At 62.0% G+C, this 12,279-nt stretch overlaps 5 protein-coding genes across 5 annotated transcripts; all 5 read right to left on the reverse strand.

The window, feature by feature from the left end:
- Positions 1–621: 621 nt before the first annotated feature.
- Positions 622–1,560, reverse strand: LSCM1_07939 (uncharacterized protein; the record flags this gene model as incomplete). Its single annotated transcript, XM_067325287.1, has 1 exon — positions 622–1,560. The coding sequence occupies one exon, from the start codon at positions 1,558–1,560 to the stop codon at positions 622–624; it is 939 nt and encodes a 312-aa protein (XP_067181143.1).
- A 698-nt stretch (positions 1,561–2,258) lies between these two features.
- Positions 2,259–4,913, reverse strand: LSCM1_07940 (uncharacterized protein; the record flags this gene model as incomplete). The annotated part of the gene is made up of 1 exon (XM_067325288.1): positions 2,259–4,913. The coding sequence occupies one exon, from the start codon at positions 4,911–4,913 to the stop codon at positions 2,259–2,261; it is 2,655 nt and encodes an 884-aa protein (XP_067181144.1).
- Positions 4,914–5,716: 803 nt separating this feature from the next.
- On the reverse strand, positions 5,717–6,328 carry LSCM1_07941 (uncharacterized protein; the record flags this gene model as incomplete). The annotated part of the gene is made up of 1 exon (XM_067325289.1): positions 5,717–6,328. The coding sequence occupies one exon, from the start codon at positions 6,326–6,328 to the stop codon at positions 5,717–5,719; it is 612 nt and encodes a 203-aa protein (XP_067181145.1).
- Positions 6,329–6,781: 453 nt separating this feature from the next.
- LSCM1_07942 (uncharacterized protein) lies at positions 6,782–7,924 on the reverse strand (the record flags this gene model as incomplete). The annotated part of the gene is made up of 1 exon (XM_067325290.1): positions 6,782–7,924. One exon carries the CDS (start codon positions 7,922–7,924, stop codon positions 6,782–6,784), a length of 1,143 nt encoding a protein of 380 aa, XP_067181146.1.
- A 1,720-nt stretch (positions 7,925–9,644) lies between these two features.
- Positions 9,645–10,163, reverse strand: LSCM1_07943 (uncharacterized protein; the record flags this gene model as incomplete). The annotated part of the gene is made up of 1 exon (XM_067325291.1): positions 9,645–10,163. One exon carries the CDS (start codon positions 10,161–10,163, stop codon positions 9,645–9,647), a length of 519 nt encoding a protein of 172 aa, XP_067181147.1.
- Positions 10,164–12,279: the final 2,116 nt, after the last annotated feature.

Genomic DNA, 12,279 nt, shown 5'->3' on the forward strand with positions numbered 1-12,279 from the left:
GAGGAGGCAGAAGCCTTCATTCCCCTTCTCGTGTGCACGCGCAGTTCAGCTCAGCCCAGCTCCGTCCTTCTCTTCTAATTGGAGCACTGCCAGGTGCTCCCTATTGCCGGCGCCGCTGCTGCGGACGTGCCTATCACGGGCGGCAACTTTACATGTACAGACACACAGAGACAAACTGCCACGGGCGAGAGGTCGAAGCGGCGCTTGTGCGAGAGAGGAGAGGCCAAGAAGGGGGAGAGGAGAGGCAGGGAGAGCCGCCGTGGCGGACAAGAGATGGCTCGAGGTGAAGAGGAGGGGGGCAAGAGCAACGAATATACATCTAAACGGGAGAGCCCGAGAAGACCCCTTCCCCTCTCTCCACTCTCTTGCGGCATATCACCCTGTGTGTGGGAGGTGGGGGGGAGGAGGATCGAAAGAGAGGAGACGGTAGAGGACGACGGCGGATCTCAGAGCACAGGGAGACTACAGAGAGAGACACCAAGAACGGAGGGCGTTGTGGGCGGAAGAGGTGGATAGCTACACAACAGAGAGAGAACGAGTTGCAGACACGCACGCACACGCCCACAAGTGTGCTCGCAGACGACACCTCCACTGCCTCCGGCATTTACAGACGAACGCAGTCTACGCTTTCTCTCCGTCAGCGGCGGGGGCGGCCTCGGCAGCGGCAGACTGACTGGCCGCAATGGAAGTGCAGCCGAAGCGAGGCTTTCGAGAGTGGCGGCAGCCAACGATAGAAGAGTTCGCCCGCAGCGTACCGATGGGCGAGTAATCCTTTGTCACGAGGCGGTTGCGGTGGTTGATCGTTGACCCCTCGCACGCCAAGTCCATGGTGTAGTCGCCAACCTGAAACACCTCATTGCAGTGGCAGTGTCGGCTCGCGTGCGTAGTCCCGGTAGCACTCTCCGGGCGGAGGTACGAACGCGGGCGATAGTCGCAGCTGCTGTGCATAAAGTTGCTTTGCACGTTTCGAACCCCCAGCGGGGGGTCCTGCGCCCTCAGCAGGAACGTGTTGTAGCTGACTGGAGTGAATTCGTAGCCAGGCTGGCACAGCACCGGCGGAGGGCAATTCTTGTAGAGCTCCTCTGGAGCGAAGGTGCGGGGGATGGGCTTGCTGCTGAGGTGGTGGCCCTGCTTGTCTACCAGTGGGCGAAGGCGAGGCTGCTGCTGCGCACGGCGCATTGTCGACCGCGACAGCGTCTCTGCCTTGAATACATCATTGGGGCTGTAGGTCGTGGTGCTCTGGAACGAGTCCGCGACCGACGGCGCCGCTCGCTCGAACTGCTCGTACCGGCCATCGGAGAAGTTCAGGCGAATTTTGATCGGCCCCCACGGCTTCGCGTTGGCCGCCTGCACGGCCTTCACGGCATCCTTGTACGTGCACCCTTCTGGCAGACTGAACGTCGTCCAGGCAGCGAGCGGGTGCGTGGCGAGGCCGCCGTTGTAGCTCACGTCATCCGGGTTGTAGCCTTTGCTGCGCATGGTCGCCTTGCTCGGCAGGCTCAGAACCGCGTAGCTCGTCGGCACAGCAGCGTCGCTCGGCTCCCTGTAGGTCGAGTTCATGCCTGTAAAGAGAGGATTAAACCGATGAAGCGGTGCGCAAGGGTGCGCCTATGTCTGCACAGCACGTGGCACAAGAAAACAGTGGGACGCAAAGATATGCGCAGAAACGCACAGTGGCAGGAGAAAGGGTGGGGAAGCGTAGAAGTGACGAGTTGTTGCACGTGCGCGAACACGTGCACAGATACATATGTGTGTGTATGCTGATGGGCGTAATCGCTGAGAATCGGGAGAGTCGGCCGTTCTTGCAGGTGCGTGCATAAGCGTGAGTGTGTGGGTGGGTGGCGGGCGTCGATCCATGATGGTCATGTCGCACAGTCGTTCAGATAAGAGGAGTTGAAGAAGCGGGCCATCGAAGTAATAAGCGGGAGTGAAGAGTAGAAGCAGAGATGCACGCATGCGCATGCACCATAAGAGTGGTGGAGGGGGGAGGAGAAGGGGAGGGGGCACGATGCAATGCGGGTGACACCCGAAGAAAGCAAAGGCTTCAGACGCCGTGGAGCCCCCCCTCCCCTCCCCCCTGTATGCACTCATAATTGCGTGGATGTTGCGAGTGGACAACGGGGTGGGGGTGAGGGCACCACCCACCCCTCAGCATCGCAGATCGTGTCGCTGTCCTCAGCGAACGTGAAAGGGACCGATTTTTCTCGCCGGTCCCACCGTTGCGGCCGGCAAGCACACATGCGCAGAGACAGACGTCGTCAAAAGATGCCGTCGATGTCAAATATGTGAAACGTGGCGGAGTGCATAGCCGACGCGGACAGGGCCCCGCCAAGACCACTTCGCCGGGCAGTCACCTCGACAGAATCCGCCGCAATACCCTCGTCGCCTTTTACCGTCGCATTGTTATCTGCCGGACGACGGCGTGCCGTGCCGCCGTGGGGAGGACGATGCGCGGGCGCCCTGGATGCCGCGGAAGAAGCGCTGCCCCCGTGTCCCCCCCGCCGTTTAGCCGCCCCCTGCCGCCTGATGGAGGCATTGTGCGCCGCCGTGTCGAAAACGTTAAAGGCACCGCTAGTCGCCTCTGCAACGCGACTTGCCAGCCGGCTGCTGCCCATCACCACCTGCTCTGGCACGACATCCTCGGCGTCCACCGTGGGCACGCGAGCGGTCAGCATGCTGGCTGCCAGCTGACGCCGAGCGCGGTGCTCCTCAAGCTCCACCAGTGGCTCAGCAGGAAGAAGCGCCTGCTTCACAAACAGCTTCGAACCGCGTGCGAGCCCCGTGGCGGCAGCACCCGTGGCGCCTGCGCCGACAGAGGCGGCATTGGCATCCTCGAAGCACGGGTATGGAGGCAAGGGGTGGGGCCCCACCTGCAGCTCTGCGGTGCGCACAGTCGCACTGGTGCCGGCCTTGCCGTTCGTTGAGCTCCCCGTTGCTGCGGGTCCGACTGTCGCGGGCCCATCGAAGCTGACCCACCCGTCCATGCCCTCCTTGCGTGGCCGTCGGTGAACACGAGCGTCGCGCACATCGCCCTGGTCCAGGCCAGCATCGCTGCCAGGCAGGTGCACTCGACACAAGGCACCGCCGCCGCCGCCCCCCTCCAGCTCCGGGAATAGCAGCTGCGCGTCAGTCCGGCGCCCCTCCTCCTTGTCACCCTCTGGCCCGTGCTCTGTCGCCGCCACAGCGGAGGCGGCGGGCAAGGTGGATGACGCTGCTAACGCCGCCGCCGCCGCCACGCGAGCCTCGACCTCTTCCAAGGTATGCGGTATCTGCGAATCGTCTGGGTACACGGGCAGCGACAAGGGGCGTATGGTCACAATCGCCTCGATCAACGCGCCGTACTCGACACTGCAGAGGCCCAGGCCGTGCCGTACAACGTCCACGCACCCTGGCCATGGCAGCAGCGGCTCTGCCTCATTGAAGAGCAGTACGTGCCGCTGATGGCGCCGATAGAATGATTGCAGCATCTCGAGCGCCTCCTGCGAGGACGAGCTGAGTCCGCAGATCGGAGCTGAGAGGCTGCGAATGGGGCGATCTTCCCACAGCAGACGGGCGCCAGTGCCGTCGAGGTAGTTCACCGCCTCCTCGTATAGTGACCGCTGGAGAAGGACAAAGGTGATACCGCAAAACAGCTGTTGGCGCTGCGGATGCGGGGCGAAGTAGCGCAGGTGCGAAGTCGCCGGTGCCCCAGTGGCGGTTGCCTCTGCTGCCCCCGCCGTCACCGCGATGGAGGGAGGGGCGAGACTGGACGCGGTAGCCGAGAGCCCACCGGCCCCGGCGTCACTGACGGGGGGGCGTGACTCGTCGACGGGCGGCACCACATGCGCCAGGAAGTCGCGCCACCACGGAGACAAAGGTGGCACGTAGCCTGAAGGATCGGGCAGCGGCCTCTGCGGCGAGGAGCGTTCACAAACGGCTACGAAGAAGGCCGGGGTGACAATGGGCACGGCCCTGCAGAGCATTGCGACGACCGCAGTCGAGGGCTGCACGGTGCTGGTCACCAGGAAGCTCACCGTGTTGTAGCAGCGTGAAGCACCTGAGGAGAGTCCTGTTCCGCCAGCATCCACGGTAGCAGCGGCGACAGCGGTGAGAGGAGGTGCCACCGCCGGTGTGCCTGGCCCGGTCGACCGCTGGCTTAGGGAAAGACCGCTGCCACCTAGGACCGTGACACTGCTGGATGGCAGCCCTGCTGCTCCGTCCTCGCTGCGCAAGCGGCCCTCAGTGCAGCCTTGTACCTCAGCGGCACTCACGGACTGGATGCTGCTGGGGACGCTCTCTTGCCGCACGCCACAGCACCGCAAGGCGTGCGACAGCTTTGCCTGCGCCTCCACATCGACGTCCTCGCACAGAACCGACAAGTCCAGCCACATTAGCTTCAACGCAGCTCCATGATGGCCTAGCTGAATGGTGAACTGGCGCCAGGAGGAGCGGTGTACCGGTATGTGGCAAGGGACACCCCTGGTGAGCGGCAAGGCAGGCTGGGGCACCCTGCAGCCCGAGATCGAGCCTGAAAGCGGCCGCTTACGCTCGGCGCCTGCTGCCGCCGCCACCGCGGGGGCGCAGAATACGCCTGGAAAACACACCTCCGGCGCAGGTGTGGCGGCACCCTCAGCACCACCGCCACGGCCATCAGCACCGTGATGCGCGTCGTCGAGCGTGTCGACCTCCTCTCCGCATGCTACGATGGCGGTGCCGTAAGTGGAGGAGTCGAGCAGCGAAATGGGCTGCGGAGCCCACTCCCCGGGACCGCTGGCCCCCGTGGGTGACTGCAACCCAACGGTGATGGTGAGGTGCGTGCGACTAATGCTGCGATCGCCCTGAATGATGACGTGGCAGTCCTTCTTGCCGACCCGGTAGGACTCCCCGCCGATCAGCCAAAAATGTGGCGCCTCGTCAAAGAAGATGACCCACATTGGAGGTCCAAAAAGAAGAGGAAGCAGTCGCGAGAGCGCCGTTATGCGCTGAAAACGAACAACGCGACTCTAACAGGTGAACGGCGGTGGTCAGTGCACCGCTCTCTCTCTTGCCACCTCTCTGTATCGGGGCGTAGGAGTGTGTGGGAGTGCTCGTAAACATAGGTCGCCTTGTATGCGCGCGCGTGTGTGTGTGTGGAGGGGCGAGGGGCCCCTCTGCACTCGATATCTGGGATGGTGTGCTCTGTCGTACGGTGAGATTGAAAGTCTATGAAGGAGGAATAAAAGGGGGATGGGGCGGGGCCTGATGCGTGTGCACCCACACCCAGGCGCGGAGAACTGGCGAAAGCACACTCTAGTGGTGGCCTCCTGCGGGTCTCTCGTGGTGTGTGTGTGTGTACCTGTCTGTAAAAAAGGGGGGAAGAGGATAAAACAGCTCTTTGAGGAGACGGCGGGAGCGCCACCCATCCGGGTACACAATGATCGTCGTCAAGTACTACTCCCATCCCCCCCTCACCGCGGGGGCACCGCAGCAGCGCAGATGGAGAACAAACACGCGCCTTCAGCGGCGCACGCGCATGTACAGGGGTCCACCTGAATCCTCCGTCCGTCTGTCTGTCTCGCTCTCTGTGGCCTTCTTTCTGGCATGTATGCCGCTGAACTCCTCACCAACTGCAGCAGTCAGAGAGAGCGCAGCAGAGGAGAGGGGGACAGCCCCTCCCCCACCCCACCCCAACCTTCACTTCATCTCCCCCTTTCACATTGTGAAAAAAAATCCTCCAGACCTATACAGCAGAGGCGCGTCACACATTCGACTGCGACCACAATTGCCCCCCCCACCCACCCTGCACCCACCCCTTATCACCTCCCCCTTCAACGAGCTTCACAAGCTCGTCACCCTCGACGACAGAAGGCAGATACTGCGCGCCGCCAGCAGAATCGAGATCTCTGTGTGCACGGCGCCAATCGTACCATTGCATCGTTTCATGGGACCGATCACTTGGCTGGGGTAGAGGGAGGGGGGAAGGCACTCGGCCGCTACGGTGATACAGTGGTCGCCGGGAGAGGCAGCGCTGGAGCAAAGTGAGCAGTGCACCGCCCATGGCAGCAGCGGTAGTGGCGCGGAGAGGAAACCGGTCTCTTCTGCTCTTCGCACTGCTCCTTGCGCGAGAGCTGGTGTGACGGTGGGAGCGTAGCACGGAATCAACGGCTTGCTTGAGGCTGTGGCTGGGCCCGCTGCTGTCTTCGCGGTCGTGCACTCCATAAGAGCGCGGTCTTGCATCCCACCCCTTTTGACGCGCGCACCACAAGCCAATCGTCTGCCGTAGAAACATGTGGTGAGGTGGCTGCACGATGTCTGCCTCTCGCATGTGCAGTTGCCCGCAAGGTCGCACCGCGTCGTTGCCGGGTACCATCACTTCGATGCGCGGACGGTGCACTCGTGCAGCAGATGGCGTTGCACAAGGTCTGAGGGTCTTCCGCGACTAGTGCAGAGGCGAGGGATAGCGACGCTGTCCTCAGCTCCTCTGCAGCTGCCGCCAAACTGCCCGGCGGCACCCACAACAGTCCCCGAAAAGATAGCGCATGCGCCACCAAAATCCGAAACGTCGAGAAGCCTGCCAACGGTATCAGCGTCTGGCACCCACTCCCACGTGCCCCGCAGGCCTCAATCCTGCAGCAGCAGGCAGCCCCCGACGACTTCAACGAGCACACATGGTGTAAACGCCGAGGGGATTAGAAATAGGGGCGTGCGTGAGTGCGTGCAAGTGTCTGTGTGTGTGTGTGTGTGCTTGTCTACCTGCCAGCCCACGCGTGCAACTGCTACCTCGCACTCTCTGTGCCGCTCATCCGCGCGCGCAGGCACAGCCCTATGGTGTGTGCCGCCGCGAGCCATTCACCGCCAGCGAGTCCGCCATCTCGTTGCCGTGCACCTTCGAATGGCCTCGCACGTGAACGAGCTCAATGCCTTCACTCTTGTCGTTCCGGGTGTTGTGGCACGTGTAACGCACCGGCTCCGCAGAATCTTCTTCGTCATTGTGCCCGTCCCACCATCGATGCGCGCGCTGCCGCTGGCAGTGCTGCTGTCTTGCGTACAGCGTGTTGTACTGGTCGCGCAGCCGGATCAGCTGCTTCCACAGGTCTTGGTTTCGCACCGGCTTCTTGGTGGACAGCGCAAAGCCGTTCTGAACCCATGCCTTTGCGTGCCGGGTGAGACCGTCAATAACGTAGCGGCTATCGGTGTAGATGGTGAGATGCGGAAGTGGTCGCACGAGGTCGCCCAGGGGCCACGCCGACGGGTCCACGCAGTGAGTCTCCTCCAGGGCATGTGCGGGTGCGCCAGCATCTACGAAAGACTGAACAATCGCGTGTATGACGGCCCGAAGCTCTCCACGGTTGTTCGTCTGCGGCTCTGTAAGCGGCACCGGGCACGAGAAGTTGCGAGGATCTGACGGGGAACCGTAGTACCCCCCGTAGCCTGCCCGCGCCTGGGTAGTTCCATTGTGACTGCACGCGCCGTCCACATAAACCACCTCGGAAGCATCAGATGAGCGGGCCGCCGCGTTGGTAGCGGGTGCGTGCGAGGCTACCGTCGAGAGAGTCGCGGGGGAGAGAGAGGTCAATGTAGAAGACGATCTGGGCAGATGAGCTGCATTATGTGCGTCATCGGCGCGGCTGCGCCGCGCCTGTCGCGCTTCCTGCTCTTCTCCTGCTAAGATGTCGTCGCTCGCCTCTCGCTGAGGCCTCCTCTTGAATGCGCTGCTTCCGAAGGCGGCCTCCTCACGTCTGGGTGGGCACGGGTCAGCGACAGAGATGCTGCCGCCGCCAACGCGCAATGCGGAGACAGTGGCGGGCAGGGGATGCGCAGCCAAGAAGCGTCGGGCCTCGTTCAAAGTCCGGAAGCTCTTGTAGACGCTTCCGGGGTACCCCGTCACCTGCTCGGCACAATGAGCCCACGTTGAGTAAATGCCACGCGCTTTACCGACGGCCACAGCGTAGAAAGATGCCTTCATGCGAAGCCCACAGGAATTACAAGGATGGAGGCAGCAAGAACGGCGGCGGCCGCGGTGGTGGCGGCGACACTTAGCCCCAGGGAAAGAGGCGGTGGTTCAGGCGGAGAAGCGGCTACGCAGTCCTTCGCACCTGCATCACCCGACAATAGACCGGAGACGTGCCCCACAGGCTCAGGCGGTGGCTTCGCATGCAGCCTGAATATGCTCGATGTCACCTGCAGCGTCCTCCAGCGTGGCCTGCCCGCAGAACCGTGCTGGGGGTACGGAGACCCGATAACGGGGCAAGCGCACGAGACGACGCAAAGCAGCTGCTGCCGCGGCACGTGACGTCGCTTCCGTTGCCAGAGGCCCACGTGAAGACTGATCAGCAGAGCAGGTGTTCAGGTCAATAACAAGGAGGAAGGACAGATGCTCCCAATACAGTGCCCTCAAAGGGAGAGGCACGGCGGGGTAGGGGGTCCTGACGAGCGCCGCGCCAGCGCTAACAGCGACAAGAATACGGCGGAGCAGCACAGCAAGGAAGAGGAAAACGGCACGCACCCTCCGTGTGCGAATGAACTGAGCTGCTGTCGATGGGTGCGTGCAAGCGCCTGTATGCGTGTGTGTGTGTTCGTCTGCGTCCTGATGTCCCGGTATCGCTGTGCATGTGGGAGACACACAAAGTGTTTGAAGGAGGAAGGAGTGGGGAAGACTACGCGTACGCATCACGCGCGTGTGAGGGAGGGAGGAAGGAGGGGGAGAGCAAAGCAAAGCGGTTGCTCATCGGCCCCTTTTCTTCTCAGCGGAAGGCGGTGACGGCTGAGACGCTCCTCCTCCTCCCTCCAGAGAGAGAGAGACAGCACGTATAGAGGCCCCCCTCATACACGCGCATCCAAGCGCAGGTATGCACGTCATTGCGGCTGAACCACGCGGACTTTCTTTTGCGTTAGAGCTGGGCACCACGTCATACTACCCCTGGGCGATCTGTCCATGTCCTGTATCTCGTTCAACACACGTCTGCACACTGGCGTAGGCGTGCGCGTGCGTGGGTGCGCACAAGCGAGCTGCTGTCACTCTCACCCTCTCCTTCTCTACGCTAGAGTGTGCTCAGATACGATTCGAACCGGGTCTGATACCACATCGCTGGTCGCCCGTCGTAACATATCACACACACACACACACAGGCAGCTTCTGCCGTCATATTCCGTCGCAGTAGGTGCACCGTAAAGGGGGGAAGGCTGGGGAGAGAGGGGGAAAACAGAGGAGGAGCTGTAAGCGGAGGGCTTGGCGCAGCTACGCGAACGAGCAGAGGAAGAGTGAGAAGATCGCGAGCGAGAGAAGTAAGTGAAGGCTGTAGAAGCAAAACGCCCTTCACGATTATTCCCCTCACTCTCCCCTGTCTCAACCACGCACCCGTATATCTTCTTGCATGAGGTTGTGTGTCAGAGCCACTGGTGAGCATGTGCACGCATGCTACACAGAAGCCGCAGTGGCACCCACACAAATACACACGTAAAGGAAGTCCACCCTCCGCGCAAGGAAACATGGGCAGAGCAGAATGCAGTGGAATCGGCCGTATAGCAGCAGCAGAAGCGGCGCGGTCTCGAGGGAAAGAGGCGACAGCAAGCAGCAGGAGCGAGATACCAGAGAGGGGCGCGCATATGTGCGGGTGAGGGTGACCGTTGGCACAACGCGCATTCATCTCTTTACCGTCTCCTCTCCCTCTGCGTCCATCCTCACCTCACACGCCCAGGGGGTGCACACACCTGCTTGTGAGCCTTCCAGTCCGCCTTCTGACACTCGAGGCTGCAATACTTGCCAGTCTGCACCGACTGCAGCGCTGGAGCGGTACTGTTGTCGCCGTCGCACTGCCTCGCGCCCCCTTGTGGCAGTGGAAGCACCCGTTGGGACTCGTCATCCCCTGTGTCGTGGTAACATCCTCCATGCCCATCATGTAACTCGCCTTGGCTACTGCCTCGCAGTTGGCCGAGTTGCACACTGGCTGGGGCAGATCCTCCACACGGGGCGGGAAGGTTTCAGCAAAGAGCATCGTGTGGTGAATCAGTCGCGTCGCTGACGTTGCCTTGCACGTGTAGCGCAGCGCATCCTCGCCCGTCAGCTGCTCCAGAATCGTACAGCTGACCTCCTCAATCGTCTTGTTCACGTCGCGCTCGTATGTCTCCTGTGTGAGCTTGTCGATGTTCGCGGAAAACTGAAACGTCTTCTCCCCGACGGCAACGTGGAAGATGTGAAGCACCATCGGACGAGCGGAAGAAAAAGGGGGTGAGAGGAGAGGCAGGCCTGCCGGAGGCCCCGCAAAGAATGCCGGGGAGCACGTGCGTGGTCGTAAACGGCTGCTCTCGACCTGTGTACGGGGGGTGGACGGGCGTTGAGCTGTGCACAGGAGGCGGAAGAAACAAAAAAGAGATGACAGTTGCGGCATTGGAGCAGAAAACGGGTCAACTCCTCCAAAGTGTGGTGGCATATGCGCCTTCGCCGGTGAAAGGGCGTTCACATCCCTTTCCCATTAGGCGAGGGGGGGAAGGGGAGGGGGAGGAGGGTGCGCAGCAAGAGAGCTCGAGCAACAGCCCACCACACTTGCACGCGTTTGAACCCCTCTTCGCCAGCTCCTCGCTCTCTGACAGTCGCAACCACGATGCCGCCAAGGAGGCACACGTTATCGCCCCCTTTCCCGTTCCCTTCGGCCCATCCTTCGAGCCCGACCCTGCACTCTCGGCAACAGCGCGCACAGCCTCGTTGCCAGGGACACGTAGGGTTACCTTCACCTCTCGATCAGTTCGCTGCGGACTCTTGCGACGATTCAAAACATATGCACAGCCATCCTCTCTTTTTCCCTTCTCCATGTTGTTGCGACGGGCGATGAGCCGCATGCGCATGTGCGTGCATTCGAACGATGGCCTGTCCGTCGGCCCCATTCCACCTGGCACGCCCACACCTGTGAAAGGCGTGCGGATACAAGAGGAAGCGGAGTGCCGCTGTTGCCACGCAGTCAGAGCACCGCCACATCAGCCCCCGCACATGCGCGCAGGCAAGCCGTCCAAGCAGGCGCTCCGCAGCATCGACGGCGTGGCACAAGTGAGGGCGGCGAGTCCACAGTCCCCCCCCTTCCCCACCTCCACGACAGTGACGCCGTCATGAAATAGACTTCACTACCAAATCACCAACAAAGAAACGCGAGCGCCGTTGCCTGCACGGCGTCTCACACCCAAAGTATCTGCACAGGTCGGCGGAGGTGGTTGAGGGAGGCGCGAATGGATGCATCCCCATCAGCGCCCCCCCCAAAGCGCATGGGTGCGAGACATGCGGCATCGCCCACATCTGGCCCGATGGGCCGATAGGGCGCAGATGCTGAGAGCGTGACGAGAGCACCCGCGAACCGCGCCACCGAGTCCTCCACAGTCCAATGTGAGGAGCTCTCACGCCGCATCGTAGAAGGGGCGCGGCTTGCAGCCGTTCGGGAGGGGAGGGAGCACGGCACGCAGGCATGCAGGGTGCAGCGCATCCTACTCGCACGGCGGGCCTCACCGCTTCTGCCCTGGTGCAGAACTATGAGCACGCCCCCTTTGGATGAAGGGATACCGGCCGCCGAGGTTTGCCTGGTGCCGGTCGAGCAGCAGGTATCCGAGCAAGGGGCAGGGCGAGGGTGCTATGCGCACGGCCCTGCTGGACGGCAAGCCGGTTCGTCCCAGACGGCCAGGGTATAGCCGCGATGCACCTGGGGCGTATGTGTATCGACCTGCTTCCTCACGGAATAGCGCGTCAGGCAGAAATGGTCTCTGTTCAGGCGGGGGGTGGGGGATACGACGCTCGGCCACGAGCTGTTCCATCCAACGGAAGAAGTACGCCGGAAAGAGGGGAGGTGCTGTGGTGGGGGGGAGGGGCAATGATGGGGTGTATGCGGAGGAAGGGAAGGGCGGGTGCGGAGGAAGCGATGGAAATTTCTTTCTGGGAAGAAGGGTGTCGAAGAGAAACGATAGAGACGAGGAGAGGGGAGCGGAGGGGGAAAAGGGGCGAGAAGGGGAGAGCCACGACGACTAAGACAGGAAAAAAAAGGAGGGGAAAGAGCGAAGGTGAGAGGGATAAGAGTGGGAAGAGAGAGAGGGGGGGATCGGGACTGCCCTTTGGCTTTGTGCCTCCAGGGGGAATTCGCACCACATGGAGACGAAAACAGAATGGGCAAACGGGAAAAAAAATGTACGAAGACCGGCGGCCGGGGGGCGTCAAGTGCTTTACCACAGTCGCGCCAAACACAAAAGGAGAAACGGTAAGGGAAGCAAGCAAACAAAAACGCTCAGGGTGCCAACGAGCAGGCAGCAGGGTGTGGTAGGGCGATACCAGCGATAACTGCAACCGCT

This window comes from Leishmania martiniquensis, chromosome 6 (genome assembly GCF_017916325.1).
Source record: "Leishmania martiniquensis isolate LSCM1 chromosome 6, whole genome shotgun sequence".
Taxonomy (NCBI): domain Eukaryota; phylum Euglenozoa; class Kinetoplastea; order Trypanosomatida; family Trypanosomatidae; genus Leishmania; species Leishmania martiniquensis.